Below are 27,371 nucleotides of genomic sequence, written 5' to 3'. Positions count from 1 at the left end.
ATAGGTATTTGAAGAACTTGTAGCAATCCGCCACAATTTAATTCTTGATATTGTTATCTGACACTGGGCAGCTTGTACATAATTTCTAATTTGTTCCTAATTTTTGCATTTTCATCTTTGTTTCATCTTTTGACAAGTTATTTCTGCACAGGCAGAAAATTTATTTATCTACATTATCTGAATATAAATTCAAAAAAGAGGCTAAAGATTGATGACTCAGTTTAACCCTCTCACTAGGGCTTGGTCAAATCAGGCTAGTTCGTGACCTCAAATTGACTTATAGTTTCCATACAGTAACTTCTAATATATTTTATGTATTTCGCAAAACTTTGCAAGCCATCAGTTTAATCAGTAAACATTAAGAGTCATTTAGATAAAAAAAATCTGCATTTCACCACAAACATTTCACTATGAAAATATGGAGTCAAATATGGAGTGTTGACTGCTCCAAGTGCAAAATGATTTTCATGTTAAGATTAAAAATACGTTTCTCCATCTGAAAAATCACAAATTTCAATTGTGTAAACACTAAAAACCTCCTAAATAAATTTCAAACATTTTTTCAAAAACTGTATTTTAACTGTTAATTTCTCTACCCTAACTCTATATGTAATTAGGTCAATTTGACCAACCTCGTTACCACAAAAAAAAGAGAGAGAAAAGAAATATATCTAGATCACCTTTTTTTTCTTTCTACTTTAAACTTGTAACATGAAACTATATTTGCTTATTCTAAATAATGTTAAACTTGTAACAGTATATATCTGTTTATAATAAAATTTTATTTTATCATTACCCATTGACCTGTGTCCAATATTCCCACCACAAAATACATAAATCACTTGGAAGATGTGGTCACATAACCCTACCAAATTACATAATGCTTGGGCTACTCATGATATACTTGTGAGTATACCTTGTGAAAATTATTCTTTATTTGACCTATCTAACCTAAAAAGTTTCCAATTTTGACATTTTAGTTACTTCATAATAATAAATAAAGAATTCACATGAAAAAAGTACTTACCTAGGTCTTCTTTCTTTTCTGCTGCCGACAACACTCAACCTTACTTTTTATACTAATGGTACTACTATACTAAATAATTTTTATTTAATTAACTAATGCTCCAAAGAACATAGAATAATATTATGCAAAAAAGCAGAATATATCTCATAACTATCACAATTTTTCTGGTTTTTTAACTGTGCAACAAAAGCCAATAGAAATTCAGCTAAGCTTGATGTGTTTCAAATGTGAATAAGGCCTGAACTGAAATCAAAACTGACAATTCTTTGTACAGAAAACAACATAATATGATACATCATTTGAAAGATCAAACCTTGACTTTCTATTGGTAATAAACAATATAGTATTATACATCAGAGAGAACTATTGACAATTTGTGAAAAAGAGGATGTGACAGGTTGGCATGGCAAGAGGGGGGGGGGGGGCTGATTTTCTAGTTTATTGATCTCTAACCAAATAAGATTGAAGGCTATGAAAATTATGCTTTGCCTGAGTGATGACAATATTATATTAAATATAAAAATAAATGAGTAATTTACATTAATTTTCACAATTAAGTTAGAGAGAAGGTGATGCCTAGAGAGAAAACATCACAATTTTGATACTATGGGATTATTATATATTTTTAAATATTGCCTTATAAAATTAAGAACTGAAAACTTATACACTATTAAAATTTGTATTACTAGCAACATTTATATACCATGATAACAAAGTATTTTAATTAAATTTGATTGTAATTCATTAAATCCTTGTGCCATGTGCAGAAAAAGATGCCCGTAGCATAAGTGTTACCTAACTTATCAGAATAGTGTCACCCTATACAAAGAAACTCCACTCATGATGGTACAGTAAAACAATCTAACAAGTCATAATCATCAAGAACACAGTTAACTTTCTTACTGAGATTGCAGTTAACTAAATAATTGAGTCAGAAAGCTTGCTAGCAACTGAAAACATTATAATGTTCATAGTGAGCTTCATTTACCTTGGAAGGATGAATTCCAACATACACTGAAGCACCATTGGCTTTCTCTCTCTGAATTCTTTCAATATAAACAACATATTTCTTACGATAACATTGGACAACTTTTCCAATCTGCTGTCCTTTGTAATGACCCCTCACCACCTAAAACAAACAAATGTTGTTCAGTACAATCATAAAATGTTTTCAATAAACAAACAGCAGCAGCCTGCTAAAAATTTAAATTTCTAGAATTTATGTTTCAAACTGTAACCAATTTAACTTAAATTATAAATCTGTAAACAGAATGAAAAAATAACCATTCTTAACCAAGCAAGTCTTCAGAAATTTTAAGTCACTAAAATAAACAATTTTAAGGACCAGAAAAGTTGAGATTCATTTTTCACATTACAGAAACACTAGATCCAAGAAATAATGTTACCAATAAAATAAAATTCCAAAAATGTAATATCATGTTTACAACTACTTGTCTTCTAATTCAACTTTGACCAGTTTTGCTTCAATATCATCATGATACTGATTTTCTTTAATACTACATCTAAGGTTATTGGATTTTAGCTATCCAAGTGAACTGATATCTGTTATCTACATAACTATCAAACTTATAAAAATTCATCGGCATACTATTTTTTAAATTAACCAATCTCATCACAAACATCAATTTAGGTTTGTTTCTTTCTTCCTTTGTTGTGCTTCTGTTCATCTAAATATATTAGGTGTTTTTATCTTACAGTACTAGTTGACAAGCAATAGCTTGTCAAATGATGTCTACTTTTAATGTGCATCATGAAAGTCTGAAAAGATCAAAAACAATTTTCAGGGCAACATGATTATATGGATGTTTTCAAACTCCAACTGTTTGTCTTTGAACACCACTCCACAGAAAAAGTTTACTGAGATAGCGAAAGAAATAAAATGATTATCACTGCTTCCTTTAAGTTACATTTTTGCCCTTGAGTCTTAGTATAGCACAGAAGCTTTGTCAATGGCATGCTTATTTCTGAAGTACATCTTTACAGCCATAGCTTCATCAATGTAACAACTAATTTCAAAATGTTATTAGTTATTATTCTGCAGCCCATCAACTACAAGACCTTCAATATCTGCTCACAACTCTCTTTCAACTATTTTCATAACTTTTTTTTATTAAGAATACCTTTCATTGCACTGATACTTGAATTCTTGTGTCACTCACTGTTTCCAATTATTTCTATTCATTCAATATAAAATCAGTTTTAAATTATAGTATTTCAGCACCTAAGTGTTTATCCTTTTACTGAAAGCATTATTTTGACAAATGATTAAATTGATTTACTCTCACTTACAAGATACCTTGTCAATATCTGAAGAAATAAATGGCACCATAGTTCTATAAGCTGTCAGAGGAACAGCCTTTAAGACAGGATTTTTTTCCTCCTCCACTGCTTACACACACTTTATCTTACCATATATTCTGGATGATGAACTCCATCACTGGACGACCCACATTTTTCCAGTTATTTTTCTATGTAATCGCCATACCTTGCAGAATTGTCTTTATAAACACAACAAAGTGCTCAGTAGTCTAACAATTGCTCCATTGGTTGCTTCTGAGTCATCTTTAAATAATTCCTCCCTGCAGTATGAAGTCCACAAACATCCTAGCTTCAAGTCCCATTTAAATTCTTTGACTGATAGGCTTCAAAAGTTTCATATAGTATTCATCCATAAAAATATGAGACATACTTTTAATTGGGTTGGGAAAATAAAGGACTAATTAATTGGCTAAGTTATTTTCCCAGTGTTATTCTTATATCAACCTGGACTGTATTTCATTATTCAAACCCTTGTCAGCTGTATTTCACAAATGTTGTAAATGAAGTCAGAAACTACTGGTTCCAAGTTCTAAACATCTGTTTGAATAAACAACCAGCCAGCCAAAGGCCTAACACCTGTGTCTGATACTAACACTATCAGATGCTCATCATGGATGTCTTGTCAAAAACTGGTACTACAAACTCACTACCACCAACTGGATTAGAAGTCAGCATTTATAAAAGCAACAGCATAAGGAACTAAAAAAAAATCAACAAACTCAATCTTGTTTCACCCATTTTTATTTTTTCTAACTAGATTGAACTGATTTTCATGGGCCTTTCTTAAGAAAATGTTTTTAGTACACTTAGTTTTTTATGATCACACAATTTTATCTTAGCCAACAAATTTTCACAAGATGGACAGAACTGATTTCCATTCAATATTACTAGGATTTAAATAATGGAGACTGACACTTTTCACATTGGGAATAGATAATTGATTTTGAATTTTTAAGTAAATTACAACATGTATATCACAACGTTATTCTAGGTATCAACAGCACATTTTAATCACTATTACACTTTCGTGTAACTGATTTCTTCAATCTAACTAATTTTTCATTTAGAAATCAAATCCTTTTTTTCAGTTCTCAGTCTTTCAGACTATGGCATAAGATGTAATTAGATCTGGGTAAATAAATCCATTATTCAATATGAAAAATTACATATGAGCATCAATCAGATGGATTAATGTCACATAAAACAATTATTAATTGAAATTACAAGTAAATAAACAGTGTCTTGAAAATAATCCAACTAATTGGTAATCACAATATTGGTATTATGATTTATTATTTGATAAATTTAACTTTGTTCAGCTTAATCAATTATTAGTATTTTGAATCATTCAAACTGTCCAAATAACTGAAATGTTGCTATAAGTTTTGATAAGTGCAAGTCAGTATGCAAGTTCCACTAATTGCCCAACTTGTCACATAAAAAAATTTTGCAATTTAACAAATTTCAGTCCTTCATGTTTGATGGGTGCCAACACACTGATCCTTGAGAGCCCATAAAATGAATTTTGAGCAAGGGATTGTTAGATTCCCTGTTGAGTCTGTTATGATCACTATTTTGAGCCCACTATTGGTTCTTTTATCCTTACCAATAAATAAATAATGTTAAATTCAGATCCTGTTACCATCTATCATAGCATTAACTATGAAATCAGCTGTTTGTATAAACAGACAAGCTCACAGATAACATCATGTGACCCTGTCAACTGCAATGACTGATACTTTAATTTTAATTGGCCTAGGCTAGAGATGTTACTCATACAGTAATATGAAATTTCAAATTATATTGTGCTATACTGACAAATATTTGTAGCTAAGTCAATTTTTTAGTTAAAGTTTAAATTATGAAATTATATATTAATTATTAGGAAATTCAGACTAGCAAGAACAGTTTTAGCAAATTTGATTGTGACCTAAATTGTATAAACTACTTTTTGCCTGATAGAAGGCTGCAAAGTTGATTGGAGGTCATTGTAGTTCAGTAGATGCTGGAACATGGTGTCTCAGTTTAGCCAGCAAAACTGTGTTTTGTTAATAGAAAAATAGTACAATTTAGCCAATACAAATAAACCTTTAGTGTCTAATTTTGTAAACAAAGAATTAAGAAAGAGCATCAGAACACTAACAGCTTAGGTTGTTAAAGCTACCCCTTCTACAAGGGCTTGCAGCAAGAAGGACCAAAATGGTGCAAATGTTGAAAAAGACAACAACAAAACTGGTAAGGCAACAAACAGAAGAGACTTTTGTCTTGAAAACCCACAAGCATTGAAAAAACCTTTATGTAAAGAAGAGTACTTTAGACTTACGAGTGAAATTTTGAGATTTTTTTATAATGACACCTGTATTTTGTTGCAAGAATGATTAAGAGATTGAAGGAAAATTGCTTGTAGTCTTCAGTTTAAAATAATAGCAGTAGTTTCAAGTATGGGGCTGTTTAACTCTCAATTCGGGCTTGGTCAATTTGACTGACCACGTAATCGCTTTGTACTCGATTAAAATCTTTATAGATTTAATACTTCTAACCTTCAATATAGTGTGTATATCTTCACAAAATTTGGCAGTCTTTTAGTTAATATTACAAATCTTTCACAAACAAGTAGCTCAAAGTTTGTAACAGTATACATCTATTCATAATTACATTTTATTGCCCTTTGAACCATGTCTAACTACTATCCATGCCATTATAAGTTATAAATCCCTCGGGCAATGTGCAGCTCACGTTACACTATCGAATTACATTACCTACGAGCTGCTCACATGTGCCTCATGAAACATTTCTATTATATTAATATTATTATTTATTTTACCTAATCTAATCTTAACTAACCTAAAAGGATCCCTATTTTTACATTTTAGTTACTTTTATAATTATATATAAAGAACAAACATGAAAAACAAAGAAAATACTTAACCAATCTTCTTTCTTTTTTACTATAGATGGTAATGCACTTAGCAATTTTTATTTAAGTAAATAATGTACCAAAGAAAATAAACTAATAACATGCAAAAAGTAGACAAATTTTCATTTAATTAAATAATGTACCAAAGAAAATAGACTTGTAACATGCAAAAAGTAGACAAATTTACTTTATATAGTTTGCCTTCACACACCATAAAATTCCAAAATACCTGCATTGAAAGGAACTTAGCATGTTTTGAATTTAAAATAAATGGTAATGATTGAGTGGTAAAAAACATTGCAAGGTTTTATTATTTTTGATCTAAGTAATACTGAAACAATCCATTAATTACCTGAACTTCATCATCCTTTCGAATCGGGATGCTACGCACACCATATTTCTGCCTCAGTTCTTTTGTCAGAGGGGCACTCATGATCTTTCTTCTGATGTGGGATGGGGCATTAAAATGTCTCTTTCTGTTTTTCCTCCGAGAAGAAGTGACCAGCTTATTCATCTTCATGGTGAAGCTTCTACTTGGGTAAGGGATACCTAGAAAAGTAAAACTAACCCACTTTTAGAACAAAATCTTATCTTAATTTTTATAAAAAAAACATGATATATTCAGTTTTCTACACAACCAGTTATTTCAATAATTCAGTAATCTTTGGTTATATTTTGCAAATTTTGATCAGTAACTTCAAACATCTGTAATCTAATCACAAGTCCATTTCTGTACAAAACTACAATACACAAAAATTATCAAAGTTTAATAGCAATGGAAAAATAATTTTGTACAGTACATCCCGATATTATTCCATTTTGAGGAAGCACACAAAACATCAGAGTAACCAACATATTTATAATGCAGCTTCCAGTTTTTTAAATCCAGAACAAAAGTAGGCCTAATTATAATTATCTTCATGTCCCCACACAGGATAAGACTCACAGTTTGGGAATCGCTGCTTTAATAACTAGGCTAGTCTGACACAACCGTATTATTTTAAATTTCTAAATACAAAACAGGGATCAAAATATTGTTTCTGCATTCACAAGAAATTTGTCTTTGTTTGAGGAATTTATCTTTTAGATGGCCTTCCTGATCAGGAATGCATGGTCTATCCACATTCCTTTAGTTATGACCAATAAAAGTGAACATATTAAATAGATTAAATAAAAAAACAATTCACGAAGAAATGCAACTTTATTTCAAATGTATATAAAACCTAAAAAATTATTCTGTTTCACATCTTCATCATGTGAAGTTTTATAAGGCTTAGCAACCTAACAGAAGCAGCAAATGGTCGTAACTAGAGAGATAATTGTTTGCTTTATTCCTTTATTTACTGTTCTATGTTTTAAGAAAAACAAGTATAAGAACTTATTTATAAACAGTAATAATGTATAATAATTGAAATGTGACTGTATTTTACAAAATACTAGTCTACTAAAATACAGACTTGGTATTTTGACATCACAAACATCTAATTTGAACCAATACTGCATTCAACATACCATGTGACACAAAAATCAATGTTTAATCATTTTTTAATATTTACTTTTAAATTAAAAATTGAATAAGGTATAATACTAAAATTTGAATTATAATCTACAGTTTGATACCAAACTTATTGATATAAATTTATGAAATAGTAGTTCAATAAAATTTTGAATGCGAGTCAACAAATGCAATGACATGGCCTTTCACCTGTGACCCATCTCGAAAGGGTTAATGGATGGGACAGCCTCAGTTGACTAAGAGGCCCCTTGTTGCCCAAAGATGGTATGTTAACCTCTCAGTGTATTTCAAATTATCATATAGAGGTTATCATCTACACGATTCAGGTCAATTCCAATATTTTCCATAAAATACTCAAAATGAGCGATATTGCTAATATCATTCTTTGTAAAAACAGAAAACATTTGAGAGCTTAGCCATCTCATAGTCTTCAACAATCACTTTCTATAGAGTGGAGGAATTTTTCAGAATAATGTCAGTGTGAACTAAATAAATTGATGTGTTATAAGTAACTAAAGTATCTTTTGTTTTTATAGATTGCTCTGAAATATGAATTTTGTCTTCTCATTTTACATGCATATGGCAGAAAACTAAAGTCACACATGGAATTAATGTGAATTATAAATTCTTACCTATTGACCAGACCTTTTTTTATTGATTAATACTTAATATCAAACATTACCAGTGAAGAACATGGCTAACAAAGGTTTATTTGATAAATGTTTAAGTTGAAGATGGTTGCTTTTTTCTGACTAACCCACTTTCAATTTCTTGTGATGTTATCTTTCTGCTTATAATTCCAACAGAATATATTTATAGCAGTTTAATATTTGATTGTTGAATATAACTGATTTTATTTTCTGTAATTATTTTGGCTAAATGAGCTACTAAGTAAAGTATTTTTCTTGTGATCTAGAAGATGATGGTATTTCTTCTGAAGGTGAAATAATGGCCAAAGGTGATAAAAAGAGTAAGAATCCAAATGTTTCATATGATACATCTCTTCCTGCCCAACACACTGTAAGTTCCAGTGAAATTTCTAAATTTGTAATTTCATATAAATGTAAACATTATTGTTTGTTACAATTAGTTGCTCTTCTGCTTGCAGTTGAATTAATGTTACAATTTTATTTTAAGTGTTATGTTAATTTTATGTAGTTTTTCCTGTGTGTCAGATACATGTGGTTTTTATGAACTTAATGTACAAGAAGGCTATTTTTTTCCTTTTATGATTAAGTAGTTTGAGTGCACTATTTACTAAAAGTAAAAATAAAGATACTTCTTTAAGTAATAAATATTGGAATTTTGGTTTTAAAATGTTATAATCTTATGTTATAATCCAACATAAAAGTTTTGTAAATGAGTGAGTAATATGAATACAAAATTTTTTTGGTTGTATTTACGTATATTTAAATTGCAACTGCAGAATTTGTAACTTTTTTTAGCCATTGGTTAGCTGGGTTTGTTGTTGGTAACATACACCAGCCCTAAAGATATTATATTGCACCTTATGTCAAATTATTAAAGAAGGGAAATATCACTTCATGGCTGGTAGTCATAAAACCACCATTGTATAGGGTTTCCAACACTATAGAGTGCAAAAGCACAGGGCAGATTATTATATGAACGAACCCATTCTGGACTAAATTAATCCACCTTCAATGGGCGAATGAATGCTAATTTCAAATGCTGAACTGAATCAAGTCAAATTTTTGTCATAGTTCTGATTAATAATGTAAAAAAAGTGCTAATTACAGAATTAGCTACACAGAAAAAGGTTCATAGCTCCAATTAATAATGTTAAAAAAGTGCTAATTACAGAATTAGCTACACAGAAAAATGTTCATAGCTCCAATTAATAATGTTAAAAAAGTGCTAATTACAGAATTAGCTACACAGAAAAATGTTCATAGCTCCAATTAATAATGTAAAGAAAGTGCTAATTACAGAATTAGCTACACAGAAAAATGTTCATAGCTCCAATTAATAATGTAAAAAAATTGTTAATTACAGAATTAGCTACACAGAAAAATGTTCATAGCTCCAATTAATAATGTTAAAAAAGTGCTAATTACAGAATTAGCTACACAGAAAAATGTTCATAGCTCCAATTAATAATGTTAAAAAGTGCTAATTACAGAATTAGTTACACAGAAAATGTTCATAGCTCCAATTAATAATGTTAAAAAAGTGCTAATTACAGAATTAGCTACACAGAAAAATGTTCATAGCTCCAATTAATAATGTAAAAAAAGTGCTAATTTTGTAGATCTATGGATTATTTAAACCCATGTAATGAAACAAATATATATATCTCTTTTGTAGATGGCTGTAAGGGGTAGATGAAAACAATTAGACTATATAAAAGATATATTAATTCCTCCCCACCTAGTAATCTAATTGTATATTGACTTTGAGGTTTGTACTGGTGTAATATATCCATGTTCCATTACATCTATTGAGCTGGCAACCATGTATTTACAGTAGATATACTTACAGAATCTGTAGTCATGTTTTTCATATTATAAATATAATTGATTTAGGAACTTGAAATAACTTCAACTAGAATATGTAGAATAAGACTTAACAGAGATCCTGTATTTGGTGCGAGGTCAACACGTAAACTACCTTTATTTAGTGTGGGGTATTTTGATAGCATCAAGTGACATGATGTTTAATTGGAGCGATAGGATGATAATGTTACCCGAGTTAAATAGAACATTGTTTAATGTGTGATAGCCAAAGTTTGATGATGTAGCATGATGAGTAGAGATGGGCAATTTAATTGATTAATCAAAATTATGATTATTTAGTTAATCAAAATTAGTGATTCAGAATATTACTCTTTAATTATTCAAATACTCGATCAGAATTACAATAATATCAATTTTCACAAAAATAATCAAGTAGTTAAAATTTGTTTCCTTTTATTCCAACTATCCAAGTGATTGAAATATTTTATTATTTTTGTTACTTAAGTACAAAGCCAGATAACGACTATTTGTTTTGTGCCAAATTTCAGCCTTTTTTTTTTTTACTTTGGTAATTTGGAGGGAAGAGCTTGTGATTTGAGGGTCTCGGGTTACTTTCCCATTGCCACCAAATTTGTTTGCTATATCCTTGTTATGACAAAGCTACAAAGCTATCTGCTGCTGTCACTAATTTTGAACTGTTAACTGAAGGGAAGCCGACTGACTGGCAGAACTTGTCGGCAACATTTTTCTTCTTCTTATTATTTTTTTTTGAACTGCTGACAAGAGAAAAGGCAACATCTTGCTAGCAGCATTAACTTCTGTTGCTTATTTTGTTGTTGTTGTTTGTATGTAATATGGTTTGAAGAACATTGTATCAATTGATTAATCAAAGATAATTAAGGAGCTATGCTAAAAGTGGAATATTGTTTAAGATTTTTTTTAGCCTTATCATCATTTTGCACAAAATCATCTTGTTTATAAGAGCCTATTGTTTTTATTCTAGTAATATGATGTTTGTATGGAATAGGTGATGTGTGTGAAATGTAAAGAAGAATAGGGTCTGTAGTTTATTTTTCATTGGTATTAAAATGGTATAACTCTGCATACTTGAGTCAGGAAGCACATTATGCTAATATAATAATAGGTAGGCAAACAGCGATTTATAAGCGTAACACCGAGGTTATATGCGTAGAGGTGAATTTCAGATATCTCCTTTAATATATCATTAATATGAAATGGGTCTCAAAATATTTTGGGATGAAAGTCTTCTGCTACCGTGATGATGGCCCTAGCAACATCAGCCATACTTGGTGAGGTCTATTCACCATTCATACACTTGACCAGGCTTGACCTTTACCTAAATCCTGTCACATACTGACAACATTTCTCTTACATTTAATCCCTGTGTCTTTCATCTTTGCAACGATATATAAACCTGGTATTGCTTAGTACAGATCATACCTGAAGAAGAGAGGCCAGTGTTCTGTCAAAACGTATAGTACATGTTCCATCATCAATAAAATTCTTCCTTATACTTATAAATTGCTGTTTGCCTACCTGTTATTATAACTGCATGTTTTCACTAGACCTGTATATTCCTTCATCTTGCTTTGTTATTGTAGACTGATTTGTAAGATACACTTAGTTTGCATAACTAAAATCAGTACAGTTTATCAAGATGACCAAGTTTCATTAAGGACACTAGTTTTTAAGACCTATTGTTATGAGTAAATTTTTAAAAATGTTGGATGATTTTCCAATTTTTTTCCTCAAATTTTATTTGTTTTTAATTTTTATTTTTCTGCTGCTTATCCTTGTAGAAAATATCTCATCTTAAGCTTGTCTGTGTTTTGTCTCTTTATTCTGTTGTTTATATTATATTGCCCAAGATTTAGATGTTGCCCAATATTTGATTCATTAAATATTGCTTGGAAAATTTTTTGATGTAGCAGATAAGTACTCCTATTTTGTATTAAATTTTTCTCTTTAATTCTGTTTTTAATTTTTATTCTTACATAATATGTAATTTTAAACTTGTAATTATTTAATTAATTGATAAATACTTGACCCCGTAAGCTGTGATGTCAGTTAGTACTTTTGTAGTACTTAGGTAATGATTTGGAAGAGTTGAGTGGGAGAACTTTATTAGATGATGACAGCTGTCAGAGTTTGCCCCTCCTACCACTTCCTGGAATTGTTCTTATTCCCGGTCAAACACTTCCCCTACAGTTGTTTGAGCCCTCAGCTGTTAGCATGGTCAAAAGGATCATAGAAAAAGACCGTACTCTTGGAATTGTAAATCAGTAAGTACTCAAACCACCTCTTATGTTTCAAAATATTTTTTATTACCAAATTTATATTCACTTAGAATTATCTTTTATAAGTTACTAGTCTTGATTCAAATGTGTAATGATTATAAGTGATATATTTTATTATAATATTAACACTTTCCACATGGGCTAGGTCAATTTAACGAACCTCGTAACCACAAACTAATCATTGCAGTTTCCATACTATAACTTTTAATATGGTACATGTGTCTTCACAAAATTTGATAGGCTTTCAATAAATGTTGGAAGCCTTTTGTACACAAAAAAATCTGATTTTTAATTAAGTACTTTTACTAAAGATTTGTCCATGAATATATAGAGTCAGAGTATTGACTGTTCTGAGTGCAAAGTGAATTTGATTTTAAGATTAAAAATACTTCTCTTCATGTAAAAATGTTCATATTTTATTTGTGGAACCTCTAAAACCTCTTGAATAAATATCAAATATTTTTTGAGTTAAAGTCTATATCTGTGTGGACTTGGTCAATTTGACTGACTTCATAACCACCATAAAAAACATGCAATAAATCTAAGTTACCCCTTTTTTCTTTCCAGAATTACTACAATTATAACAAGAAACTTCATTTGTTTATGCTAAATAGCTTAGGCTCGTAACAGTAAATATCTGTTTATGCATAATTTTATTGTTTTATTGCCCTTTGAACCCTAACTAATAATCTTAGCATGTAGCTCACATAGCTTCAGGCCTTGACAAATCCCGGGCATCAGGTCGCCATTGTGACTAAAAATTTCATTGTAGCACCTAGTATTTTCTCCTATTTTATTTTTGCATAGGGCTGTGCTAAATCAAACTTAAATCTAGAACAGTTCTGGACTCTTGAAAGTTTGGAACTATTTTTGCATTCTTTGAGTCTTAAATCAAACTTTGTTTCTAGAATTTTATTGGTAGATTCACCACTTTGTGTTTTTTCAGGAATGAAGCAGTGCAGTTGCACAACACATAACTAATTTCATGTCATTTTGTTTTCTTCTTTTTCTCAATTCATCCAATTAGTGCACATGTTTAGACTCAGACTCATTGCTGTGAAAGTAAATAAATATGCACTGTATCACCATTTCCCGGTACAAACAGTAGTAAAGTTAGGTTAGGTACACCCAACTCCAGAGGTTTTGAGCTGGCTTCTATATCTGAAAATATTTGTCAAGGCTTACATTACTCTATTGAATGATATAACTCACAAGCTGTTCGTGAGCATACCTCATGAATAATTTTTTATTATTATTTTTCCTTATCTTATATAATTTAACCTAATAAATTTCTGGTTTTTACATTGTGGGTACTTTTATAACAATAAATGAAAAATATACATGAAAAACAAGAAATATATATACTTACTTTTGTACTCTTGTTTTTTATTGCTGTTGGTTATTGATGAAATTGAAACTTTTTTTTCATACTAATGATACTGATACACTAAATAAAAAATTATTTACTTAAAAAATGCAGCGAAAAACCCAGAAAAGTAACACGCACAAAGCAAACAATGTCTTATAACTATTATAATCGAATTGGCTTTCTAACTATGGTATAAGAGCCTTAAAAATTTATTTAAGGTTCTTGATCTAAACACCATGAGAGAAACTTTCAAACTGAAATAAAAATAGACAATACTCTGTACTGAAAACAATGTAATATCATGTGTCACTTAATAGATTAAAACTTTCTATTGTGAAAGTGATATGACAGGTGGGCATGAAAGTATGTCTGATTTTCTAGCTTATGACTCCATAAATAAATAAGATTGAAGGCTATAAAAATTTGTCATTACTTTATTAATATTTATATTGTAATGAGTAAGTTATGTTAAATTCCATACTTCAGAAAGTGGTGATAAATAAATTGGAGAAGATTAAAGACCTAGAGAACAAATTTCAATATTCTCATACTAGGGAAAAATTTATGATTTTTAAAAATAATTCTGTATAAAATTAAGAACTTAAAACTTATATAATGTTAAAATTTGATTTTTGAACTATGTTTTGATACCAAGTTTATTCTTATACATTGATAACAAAGTAGTTTAATTACATTTTAAATGTAATTCTCTAAAAGATCATGACATGCACATTCTGATCTACCCATAGCGATAGAGTTAGACAGAATTCAAGCTCTTATTATTCAGTTTAGAGTTGAGCAATTAGTGGAAGTTACTAATCGAATAATCATCAGGTTCATCAATCAATTACATTCAACAGATTATTCTGGCATGAAATCAATCTTCCTGTTTTCAGCTTCTTTTTTTTAAAGACATGTTTAAACTACTCCTAATTTCATGTGAAATACATCTTTAGGGGCAATATTTTAAGATTAAGTTATTTTTTTAATCCTAAACTTTTTTACATGAAAATAAACAAGTATGTAAATTAGTACGAAACTGGTAATAAGCTGAGAATATGATTAATGGTGTTTCATGGGTTTCAACTTATAAATTTCAATAGATTACTCTATTAGAACTACTGAATTTTTTTGATGAAAATGAACGTTACTTTGTAACATTTTCAAACAACTTTTTATATATAGTTAGTAAACTATTACTCTCTTTCCCCCCAAATAAAAGATTTCAAGAAACATAACTAGTTTTTCCATAGACATACATCGGGTGTCAATGAATTCAATGCATCTGTTATTGTTGGAGAGAAAATGATTTTTCAAAACACATTCAGAAATGCACAGAATTTGGCCACTAACACTCATGTTAATGGACAAAAATAGAATGCACAGATTTCATAAATAGTTAGATGGAGTACTTATTTTAAACATTATAAAACACTTTGTTCATGAATCATTTATACATATATTTGTGGCACACACACACACACAGTCAAACTATTGGACACTAAAACTCATCAATGGGCTTTTAAACTTTCAGCTACATGCTGCACAATTTGAAACGTCTGATTAAAGAGAGAGTAGTTATTAAACTTTCCCTGACTTAAACAATAACTCAACTTCTGTTTAGTTCAGCTTGTTTTAATCTCATCGTCTATATAGATACACTTATTCAGAGTAGGTTAATATCCAAGTTCATATTCTGGTTTTCATAATCCACCCATCTCTCCTTTGAGTATCAACAGAAATGTGTAATACTACATGAGCTTATGTTCAACATTCAGGTTATTATTTGTAATTATAGTTTTGTATTTACTGTAGGAATGTGCTGAAGATGGAATGTGTCTGTCATGAAATGTTCGTTAAATATGTTTTTTGTCATTTCTGTGGTTGTTTTCCTTGTGGAAGCCAGTTATATGAATGGTTTTTATGTATAATATTTACATTGCTTATAAAGGGATATCTAAGGAGAGTTATAAAAGACACTTGACTTGTTTATTCTTGCTTCAGACATCAATCTCCTTCAGCAGATGTAGCATGTATTGGTACTACAGCAGAGATAAGGTCTTACATAGAGAGAGCAGATGAAGACATTAGACTTTCTACCATCAGGCTTAAAGCAGAAGGTCGGCAGCGATTCCAGGTTATAGAAACAAGACGACAGATCGATGGGTGAGTGTCTTTTTTTTAATAAAAAAAGAGTCATTTATATATTTCCAGGAATACCAGAAAACTTGGCATAATTTAGAAAAAAATATTTATTTTTCTAACTTTCACTGATATTACTTTTCTGTTACTTACATTGTAGCTTGAGTTGTGACACTTTTATCTAGTGTATTAATGGGCAAGGTGAGGATTCTTCCCGAGATAACGCTGGATGACCCAGGAGAAGGAGCAAGACTTCATTGTCTAGACAGGTTTAGGACTTTACCCCTCTCCACTCCAGAACATATGAAAGTAAAGGAGCAGGGCTCTATTGCCGATTCAACTTTGTTTAAGTCACTCGTAAGAGGAAAGGTGGGGCATTATGTTCCTAAAATACATTATTTACAGTATCAATTTAAAATATACAAAAGTTTTATCATATAATAAACATTAAAAAATCTTCACTTGCTCAACAAAATGGCTTAAGAAAATAATTTGTAAATCTATGAAAGACCGAATCGTTATGTTAGAGTAAGGTTGCTAATTTTTACACATTATAATTTTTCTTGTGCTATTAAATTTAATCACATTAATTTTGCATATATATAATAACATTTTGTAATTTATTTACCAGTATGATAAGTTTGACTTTGCCAACTACACAAGATGGCCACGATGGGTTTATCAGCAGTATGATACTGTAAGTTTTTCTTTTCTTATACATTATTCTTCTGTCATACTTTTAGATATGAGTAAATAGTGTATTAGCTGGAATTTTCCAAAACACTACAAATTTTTATTAAAATTTTGTCTTCAGTAAATTATCATAAAAAATATTGAAATAACCTCATTCTGTTAATTTTTAGGGTTTTTGTTATAGAATTTTACTCTGATAAAAGAAAACAAGTTAAATATGGTTTTAATGCTACCTCTATGTAGCCTTTTTCAGTTATGTTCATTAATTTTATAACTTTTTAATCTCTTTTTTTTTTTAAACACTTTTAAAATTTAGCTATGAAATTAAAACATCTAAACGCACATTAGGTAACAAAAATCCACACCATGACCAACTAAATACTGCAGCTTTGAGATTTTTGGCTCCCACCAGTCAAGCTAGTTTAATGAACTCATTAAAGATTTATATTATATTTAGAAGTTAAAGTAAAATGTCAGTTTTATCATTTTTGTCTTAGGTAATTGTAACCTAATTTTTGTAATGCTAACTTTTTTCTTTGAAAACATTTTATGATTGAATTTTGTTCAAACCTATCAAGTGTGACTTTTGAAAGTTATTGTTCTGAACTGTCTTTTATTTTTTAATGTAATGTTATTACTTGTTTTTCATTTTCATTATGTTTGGGTACCAGTTTTTGATAACATTTGTATTATGTATCAGTTTTGTTATAACTACCTTTTGTAGTTCAGTACAGAGAACAGGGTAAGTTTAGAACCTCTTCCATTATTGGGTCTATAATTGCCAAACTTCAGTTTGTTTTTGGTGTAAAAGGCAGCATAGCAGATAATTATGCCACATTAACACCTCTATGTATTTTACTATAACTTACATAACTTCCGATCAATTCATTTTGCATTCAGATGAATTTCTGATGTAGTACTGTTTTTCTTTTAAACTTTCCAAAATCCATAAACTGAAAATACACATTTACAGAAGAAAATGGAAAGTGGAAAGATATTTACTTTTATTTTATTATTTTGATAATTTATTTGTATTGATGTACTACCATTCTTAATTTGCTATTAGAGCACTGAATTAGAGGCATTACAAATTCATCCAAGCTAGTCATTAACTTTCCCATGGGAATGAACCGTGTATTACAAGTGAAATTGATTATTCTGTGTCCAGGGCATAATATAACAGAATACATTATTTGATAGATGAACAGTTATTAGTTATAGATAATATATAATTAAACATAAGAGAGAATTATTAACAAATCCTGAAAGAGGGGATGTGACAGGTGGGTGTGGCAGGAGGGGTCTGATTTTCTACTTAATAGCTCTGTAACCAAACAAAATTGAAAGCTATAAAAATTATGGTTTGTTTGAGCAATGAAGATTTTATAGGGAGTAATTTATGTTTAATTTCATAGTTTAGGGGGGGGGGGGTAAAACAGAGATGAGAAGATACCTAGAGAAAATGTGTCACGTGTGTCACACTAAGGGAAATTCAAGATTTTTTAAATATTGCCTTATAAAATTAAGAACTTAAAACATATACTATTAAAATATGGATTATTAGCTAAGATGTTATGCTATTCTAATTGGTATAGCATAAACATAAAGTAGTTTAATAAAATTTTGAATTCAAGACACTAAAACCTTGTGTCGTGCACAGTAAAGGATACCTATGGCGAGAGGGTTAATGTAGAATGGTAATAACACTCATGAACTCAGTAACTTTTTTGTGTGTTTGTGGGCATCAATCTGTTTCGTTATGGTGATTTAAAAACGATAAGTGAATGCTACTGTTTTCTGAACAATCATCTTAATCTTCGTAAGTTAAATTAAATCTCTTTTAGTCAGTCTCTTACTTGAAAGATGACGTGAAGTTTCAATCAAGATGATCAAAAAAATTTGATTGAAGAGTTGATACATACTTAAAATACTGTTTGTGTTAATTGGAAGACCTGAAATTAGATACCTCTAATTTTGTCAACAAATGCACTGTTTGTTTATAAATATTTATCAAACTATGAGTTCTCCATGTGAGGTTCTATATATTGTAATGCATTCCATACGTACTTTTGATATAAATCTTTTTTTTTTTAAGCATTCAAGTAAGTTATGCTCTATTCTTTCTTCATTGTTACTTTCATTAATAGTATTGTTTGGAATGTTTAATATGTTTGTTTATTATATATTTTTATTCTAGAATGTTTTTTTAGCATTGATAGCCTAGTATATGGATTTAGGACAAACTTAAATCTCCTAAGGTGACTGAACGCTATGAGATATTATTGGGATTATGGTAAAAAATATTGCTACCAGTGAGGATACCTGACTGACAAAACAATGCATTCTAGCTATTATACACAAGAACAGTATATTAAATTAGCTGTATTCATTATGAGTTAATTTTAGTTCTGACTTGTGTAGATAGCTTGTTCTGATCAGGAGTTAATACAGATTATAAGTTTATATCACAAATTTATAAGAAAAATGTAATTATTGTATAAGGATTATTAGCTAATATTCACATGAATTTTTAAATGTACATAGGGGGAAAATGTCAGGGAAACGTTATGATGGAAAAGTTACTTGTTCTTAATTAATATGCAAGTTTGCTTTCTTAGTATTATTGGTTCAGTTAGTTTAATGTACAGATTATCTTACATTTACTTGAAAAATTTTATTATAAACTTGGTTTAATATATAGTGCTGTTGAGATATTCAGTGTGAGTTTTCTGTTGAATTTCTGGCAATATGCATCCACAAAAAGTAATAAATGTTGTTCTATTAACTTGGGGATGTTTTGGCCACCTAGTTTATATTGATTGGTTCAGAATGGGTCCCGTGTATACATACAGATATACATATTTATTTCTGTAATTTTTATATTAATCTCTGTGAAGAAAAGTAATCCCTAAAAATATTTATAGTTTATTAACCTGAATAAAAATTAGGCTTGTAAGTATTTTTTTTTTTCTTTACTACTCTTCCTTTTTTTTTCAGAACTTAATGTTTTTATGCAAAATTAATCTAAAATATTGCTATGGTATACTTGTAACATCTTTCCAGTGTTTGTTTTCATAAAATTAGTTCATAATGACTAGGCTATAATGTTTGGATGGAATGGTTAAAGCTGACATCGTGAATTTCTTTGGTTTTCCATTATTCAGATATATTAATTTTTATTGAAAGTTATCTTTTTTCTTGGATGTACTGTTTTATATAGATTGTTGTTTTAATATGTTGCTATTATTGCTTATAATGGAAAGTTGATAAATCAAGAAAGACCATGAGAAATGAGTACTAGCCTAAATTTTAACAAATTTGTCATGTTTACTTTAGCACCTATTAGTCCAGAGAATTAAACAGGAACTTGAGAAATGGAACTGTTCTGTGCCTGCAGATAAAGTTGCCAAAACTCCAGTGGACTTCTCGTACTGGGTAGCAGCTAACTTACCACTAGATGACTACAAACGTCTCTTCTTATTGGGTTTAAATAGTGACATCCAGCGACTGAGATGTGAGTTGTCTATGTTAGAAAGGGTAAGTTATAAAGCAATAAGATGTTAGACGTATCTCGGATAACACATTTCTGTGTTAGAAAGGGTAAGTTATAAAGTAATAAGATGTTAGACGTATCTCGGATAACATATTTCTGTGTTAGAAAGGGTGAGTTATAAAACAATGAGATGCTAGACGTATCTTAGATAACACATTTCTGTGTTAGAAAGGGTAAGTTATAAAGCAATAAGATGTTAGACATATCTAAGATAACACATTTCTGTGTTAGAAAGGGTAAGTTATAAAGCAATAAGATGTTAGACGTATCTAAGATAACACATTTCTGTGTTAGAAAAGGTGAATTATACAACAATATGATGCTAGACATATCTAAGATAACACATTTCTGTGTTAGAAAAGGTGAATTATACAACAATATGATGCTAGACATATCTAAGATAACACATTTCTGCATTTTAGAGTGAGTTGTAAAGTAATAAGATGTTAGACGTATCTCAGATTACACATTTCTGTGCCAGAAAGGGTGAATTATATAACAATAAGATGTTAGACGTATCTCAGATTACACATTTCTGTGCCAGAAAGGGTGAATTATATAACTATGATGCTAGACATATCTAAGATAACACATTTCAATGTTAGAAAGGGTGAATTATATAACAATATGATGCTAGACATATCTAAGATAACACATTTCAATGTTAGAAAGGGTGAATTATATAACTATGATGCTAGACATATCTAAGATAACACATTTCTGCATTATAGAGCGTGAGTTATAAAGTAATAAGATGTTAGACATATCTCAGGAAGTTTGGCTATCAAATTAGAAAATTCTGAATGTTTTCACTTCTTTAAATCATTATATTAACTTAATGCCTGAATTATGTATCTCACTTCTGACCATTCAGAGAATAAAATACTTTTTAGGTGGCTAAATTGAACATTATTATATTGGACGGCTGGCTTAAAAAATTTCATTGTTGGATGGTTAGCTTGCAAATTGGCATTTGCGGTAGCTAAGTAGAAAATTGGTTTGCCTTATATAAAATTTTCATACTATGGCCAAGTATATAATCATACTACTGAATGACCAATTATAAAATTGGTTTACGAGACGGCTGTGTGAACAATTGTCATACCAGCTGGTTAAATGGGAATACTGTCTTACTACAAGTTGTTTTATGATGTAGCTCAGTAAACATTGTTGTACCTAGTGGCTAACTCTTAGAACTTTTGTACCGAGTGGCTAAATCAAAGAATCATTGTACCGGATCCTGGATCAAACTAAAAATAATTGTCATACCTGATGATTGTGAAGAAAGTTAATTTTCTTGGTAGTTTTAGTAAAAAAAAATTGTCCTGCTTTGTGGGTTAATTGATAATTTTCATGCTGAATAGATAAACAGAAAGTTGTTTAATGAGAATACTAAATCAAAAAATGTTCTTGTTAAATAACTAGAGAATATAATTTAGCTATTACAAACTGAAAAGTAGACTAAAATATTATTTTTTTACATTATTGCTAATTTTCTCACTCTTTTAGAAGTGTTTTGTGCAAGGAAAGCATAAAAAATTCTAAAAGAAAGAAAACATTAAGGAAAAATGTTTCAGTCTTTTAGAAGTGTTGTGTGCTTTCCTTAATGTTTCAGTCTTTTAGGAGTGTTGTGTGCTTTCCTTAATGTTTCAGTCTTTTAGAAGTGTTGTGTGCTTTCCTTAATGTTTCAGTCTTTTAGAAGTGTTGTGCGCTTTCCTTAATGTTTCAGTCTTTTAGGAGTGTTGTGTGCTTTCCTTAATGTTTTCTTTCTTTTAGAAGTGTTTCGTGCTATCCCATAACATGTTCAGTCCTTTAGTAGTGTGTTGTGTGTTTTTTCAGTTTGTTCTTTTATGCTAAATTTGTATACAAATGTCATGTGAATATAGTTGTGTAAAAGTTTAAAATAAAAGAAATAATACTTGTAATATTTGTATTCAAATCAACACCATCGTAAATCTAATTGTATTGGATTATTTACAAATGGCCAGAACTGCTATTACATTGCGATGTAACTACCAAAAAATACACTGTATTGATGATTTCCTCTTATACATTCTGAATGTGTTCTCACTTTTGAATGGAAATTTTCTAAGTTTGCCATCATTATTGAAAAAAAAAAACGAATTCATCATATGCCATATGTGAAGAACTAGTTTGATATCTAAGAAATTCAACAGTCTAGCATGAATAATAACAATTAGTTGTTTTGTTTTAAGAAATGTTGGTTAAAATATCTACTTTTATGGTAATTGTGTATAGTTACTACCCAATGACTAGATTATTGTTTAATACTTGTTGAAGACAAAGTATGGAAACAGTTACAGTACTTTTGAAAGATTAATAAAGTTTTCATAAACTTTGAAGAACGTTGTTTACTTTTTTTCAACAACAGTACACTGTACTTTGCTGTCGAATTTCATCTTGCAATAAAGACATCATCAACAGGTGTGATGTTTTTAGTATGTCGCTGGAGGGCCTTCAGGGAACTTACGTCAACCCAAGTGGTTACGTACATGAGATAGTGACATCTTACAAAGCTTGTGGACTACTGTTGCAAAACAGATCATCAACAGAACAAAGCTGGTTTCCTGGGTAAGTTAATGCAGCATAAAAAAGCATTTTATGTTAAATGTATTACTGCTAATCGTGTTTTTCAATTACACCCCTCTCTTTGTACATTTACTAAGTCTTGGCCGAAGTTTCTTAGCCGTTATTGATCATTTTGATTTAAGAGATCTGATTTTTAGGTTAAGGTGTAATGTTTTTTCCATATTCGTGATTTCAAAATGAAGGTGTACTAAAACTACTAGTTCTTAAAAGTTACATTTCACAATTGTGAGATAGGATCACTTGTGGCTTTAGTGGTGGTGATATGAATAGTAATTTCATATCGATATTTTTTAAGGTATGCTTGGACTATTGCTTCGTGTAGTGGATGTGGCAGTCACATGGGGTGGAAGTTTACAGCTACTAAACGTAAGCTACAGCCACAGCAATTCTGGGGATTATGCCGAGCTGCTTTGAGGCCTGCTCTTTGTTCTGGCCGTGAGGATGAACAGTGGAAACCAAGCTTCTAGTGTATCACTAACAGATCTTCAAATATCAACTTTGGTTGTACCAAAAAAAATGTGAGAATTTTCAAATGGTTACAAGCCTGACATGATAATTTAAAAGTAGAAATATGAACACAAGTAAATAAGACCTTTGATAATTATCTTCCTTCTCAGTTCTGTGGTGATCCATTTCTTGCTTTCAAAAAAAGTTTATAAAGCTTTTAGTAAAGTTTATTCTGATTCTTTGTGTATTGCTGTGGTACAGAATTAGTTGAAAGCTTGGGATTTTCAGAGTACGTTTCTTCCTGATCCAGACACCAGGTAAAAACTGTAAATGTCTTCACTGTTGTAACTGTTCATTATTTACTTACTGCGTTACAAGTTGTAAATGTATGCGACCTACCTAGTTACTTTGGTAACTTCATGAAACTAAATATACGTTTATCAGAAGGACATTGGATAGATATCTGTATTAGCAAGAAGAGTTATTATGATTTCCATATTTAACAATCTTTTGATACTTTAAACTAATAAGATGATTGTTTGAAGAAATTATTAGTAGATTTAATACCATGTGAACCTGCATCTTAAATATAGTAACAGTAGTGTTAAGATCAACTAAGAAGTATTCAAGTTACTTCACAGATTCTGACGCTTACCGAAAAATGACGGGAATGAAAGTGGTAGTTTGTGATCTGTTCTCAAATAAAAGAGTAATTATCATTAACTGGAAGTCAAAGAAATTGTGAACTAAGTGATATATCTGAATATCAGGAGCTAAAAGAAAATTACCAAGAAGAAAGCTGACATTAGTAAGTTGAAAAACCTTTTAAATGAACATGATAGTTTTTATGTGCTGTATAGACTTGGACAATAAAGACAATGAAAAAGAAAAGTACTCGAAGCTCACATAGCACGAAGCTTTGGATTTTGTGGCAGAATTATCAAGAAATGAATTAGACAACAGAAAAGTGAGAAAATGGTGACTTCATTATTCGATAAGTCGGTAACTAGATGCGGATCTTAAAATATAACATATGGAAAAAAATGTAATACAATTTATGTTTCTACAGAACAGCTCAAAACGAAGAAAAATTGGTTTTCATGTTAAGGTGTGAACTGATAAATACAGTAGGTTGGGTTTTAAAAGAGGTTTGTCGTTAAAGAATATTATTAAATTTTTTAGCTTAGTTTTAGTACATCCTTAATGATAAGTGTAAGCTCTTGATTATTCTATAGAATACTTCAATAATAGCCACTTTATTCAAGTGTTTTTGTTGTTTTTTAATGATGCTGGAAGTATTAATGTAGAAAATTGTCTTTAGTCTAATCGTAAAAGAAGAAAAAATTAACCAATTTTCTTTTCGTACATGTTTGGAGTAGCATACACATTCAGAATGTCTTCAGGTACGACATTCTGTTATAGTCCATCAAGTAGATGATGTCTTTAAAAACCTTGTGTATATATATATATATATATATATATATATATTAAATCACCAGGCCTGACTGGAAAAACTTTGTTGAATGTCGAGAAATGATAGACCAAGGTTGACCTTTATTTTATAGAGCCAGGATGTTTTCAATCCCTTTCTAAAAACCTATCTTCTTGTGAACCTAGTAATTGATGTGTAATTCATATTGTTTTATAATTGTGGACATTGAACTTCAGAATTATAGGATCTTAATTTTATGCTATTATAAAGTTCTTAAATGGAAATTCATACAAAGATGCACATACAGAAGTTGTGTGATTTGTTTGATATGATAAGTGAATTATTGGATATTTTCAATGACTTGTGAAATCTGTTGAGTTAAGAATTTACCTGTGATAACCATTTTTATCCACTTTTAACTCAACAGGCTGGGAAAAAATTAAAATTTAGTTGATTTAATTATTCTAACTTTGAAAATACTGGTTTAAGTTTTCTTAGGTTGAAAGATTTCTAATGAATAATTACAAGTGCATTTTATTTAAGGTTATAGGTTTTTTGTGTATGTGATAAATAAGCTACACCATTTTGGACTTTGTCAATTGCTATTTTCAAAAATATAAACCTGCTTTATGGCAGTTACATGTTTTGGTTTGTCATTATAAGAAATTGATTTTTTGGCATAAAGTTTACAAAAGATAAAATATTTATAACATAAACATATTTCAATCAAATTATACCTAAAGACTGAAATTTAGTAAGAAAAATATAATTGACAAGACAAAAATGTACAGTGACCGGTGATAATATTAAGGGTTCCATGTTATTATGAAATGCACTTTTGCATTGAATTTTCAGTCCAGCTATTGAATCTTACAGGTTCTAATAAGTATTAAAAAAATAAGAAAAAATAAGTACATCTGTAAATCAGTTATTTCATTGACTGGGTGTTTTTTTCCCTTTCTGAAGAGTAAAGTAAGATACGCAAAACTTTGTAATAGTTCTATGCACGTGGTACTTCTAGATAAACTGTTTTACTCAACAGATATTGTAGAACCCTCCAGTAAAAAGAAGCTTAAGTAGAAAATGTGTGGAAGAGTTAAAATGAGTTTTCTTGATTTTCACTGAGTTGTGAGAAAGCAAAACGATAAGTGTGTAAGTTGGAATATAGCACATTTACTGGATGTTGAGAATGCTCTTAAAAACAAAATCTTTATCTGTTCCAGACTTAGAAAAGTTTACATGATATACACATTTTGACAATGTTGTTGTTCTCATAGTACATGCACTACCATGTCACTATTGGTCATTCCAACAGAAAGATAAGGGGATATTTAACCTCAAGGTATCACCTAACCTGCCAGTGGAAAAGATAGCTGCCCACCTTTACACAGAGTATTATACTTTACAGCAATATATTAAAACCATAAGGGAATAACCCAGAATAAAAGGTAACTAGGATGAAAGAGAATTAGACATATTCCTTGACCTAGTCTTATTTTAAACCAACATACATGTGTATAAAAAATTTTATGAATCACATTTCTAAGTAAAGGAAAAAACATCTAGTATGCATGTGTGCTACACATTTTGTATGCCTTTAGTTAAAGAGGTGGAATCTGTAAAAAATTCCCGTCAGCAGAGACAATGGTATTGCAGATCTTGTACAAGTTGAAAATTGTTCAGCATGTAAAGAAATCTGGTTAAATTTTTGTTTATACTTGTTCTGTAAACTGTATAAATAGTTCAGTTTTTATAAAGTTTTTTTATTTCCTGATAATAAGATACCCATTAAATATAAATCTAAAACTTTTAGCCCTTTGATTTATAATGAGTTTAATAGTATTGAGTTGTTTTTCAAACACATGTTCTAAGCACACTTCTATCATTTTGTAATAAAGGTGAAAAATCGTAGTGGTATAATGTCCTTGGTTACTGTAGATGGAATAAGAGTTCTGTGATTTAACATATTGTGATAAGAAAGAGCAGACAGAATGTCAAAATGTTGTAATTGTTCTAAGCCACTAGTCTTGAATTTTTTCCCAGCCAAGTTGATTAAAATTATGTAACTCTATCAAATGTAAAGATTAGTTTGATGTTAAATAAAATAGTTTTGCTTCAAAAAAGTGTGTGTGTTTTCATCAAAATGCCATATTTCTTGAGCCAGTTGGTAAGTAGGTAGTTGGAGCTGAGCGTTATTTGTGAATGTGAACAACTAATACATTGAGAGAATAAAAAGACCAGTATAAGTTGGAGTTCGGGAAAACAACAAATATTTTAGAATATATTTTTAAACTGACCTATCCACACCTGCCCTTCATGCAAGAGCAGGTTGCAAGTTAAAATAGAGTATCGAGGTATTATTGGTGGAAAATATTGTTAACAAAGAGAGTACCAAACTGATAAAGCAATGCATTCTAACTTTTATAAGTAGAAACATAAAAAAAAAGAATTATATTTAATTAGCTATACTGAATGTCAGGTTGATTTTTAGTTTTCCTTCAAGTACTTAGCTTGATCTGATCAGAAGTTAATT

At 29.9% G+C, this 27,371-nt stretch overlaps 1 protein-coding gene across 5 annotated transcripts in view; it reads left to right on the top strand.

The window, feature by feature from the left end:
- LOC106474599 (protein cereblon-like) overlaps positions 1 to 26,961 on the top strand; it is a 34,027-nt gene extending 7,066 nt beyond the window's left edge. For 3 of the 5 annotated variants that reach the window (XM_013935288.2, XM_013935290.2, XM_022402912.1), the window contains exons 2-9: positions 8,717 to 8,820; positions 12,378 to 12,577; positions 15,966 to 16,127; positions 16,289 to 16,472; positions 16,735 to 16,800; positions 20,133 to 20,333; positions 22,742 to 22,941; positions 23,255 to 26,961. In XM_013935288.2, coding sequence (XP_013790742.1) covers positions 8,717 to 8,820; positions 12,378 to 12,577; positions 15,966 to 16,127; positions 16,289 to 16,472; positions 16,735 to 16,800; positions 20,133 to 20,333; positions 22,742 to 22,941; positions 23,255 to 23,426 — 1,289 coding nt within the window. In that variant the 3' untranslated portion in view covers positions 23,427 to 26,961. The remainder of the gene's footprint in view (positions 1 to 8,716; positions 8,821 to 12,377; positions 12,578 to 15,965; positions 16,128 to 16,288; positions 16,473 to 16,734; positions 16,801 to 20,132; positions 20,334 to 22,741; positions 22,942 to 23,254) is intronic. The other 2 variants (XM_013935289.2, XM_022402911.1) reach the window with 1 other exon arrangement.
- The last annotated feature ends 410 nt before the right edge of the window (positions 26,962 to 27,371 follow it).

This window comes from Limulus polyphemus, unplaced genomic scaffold (assembly GCF_000517525.1).
Source record: "Limulus polyphemus unplaced genomic scaffold, Limulus_polyphemus-2.1.2 Scaffold7417, whole genome shotgun sequence".
In the NCBI taxonomy this organism is placed as follows: domain Eukaryota; kingdom Metazoa; phylum Arthropoda; class Merostomata; order Xiphosura; family Limulidae; genus Limulus; species Limulus polyphemus.
This window is presented reverse-complemented; position numbering and strand designations above follow the sequence as displayed.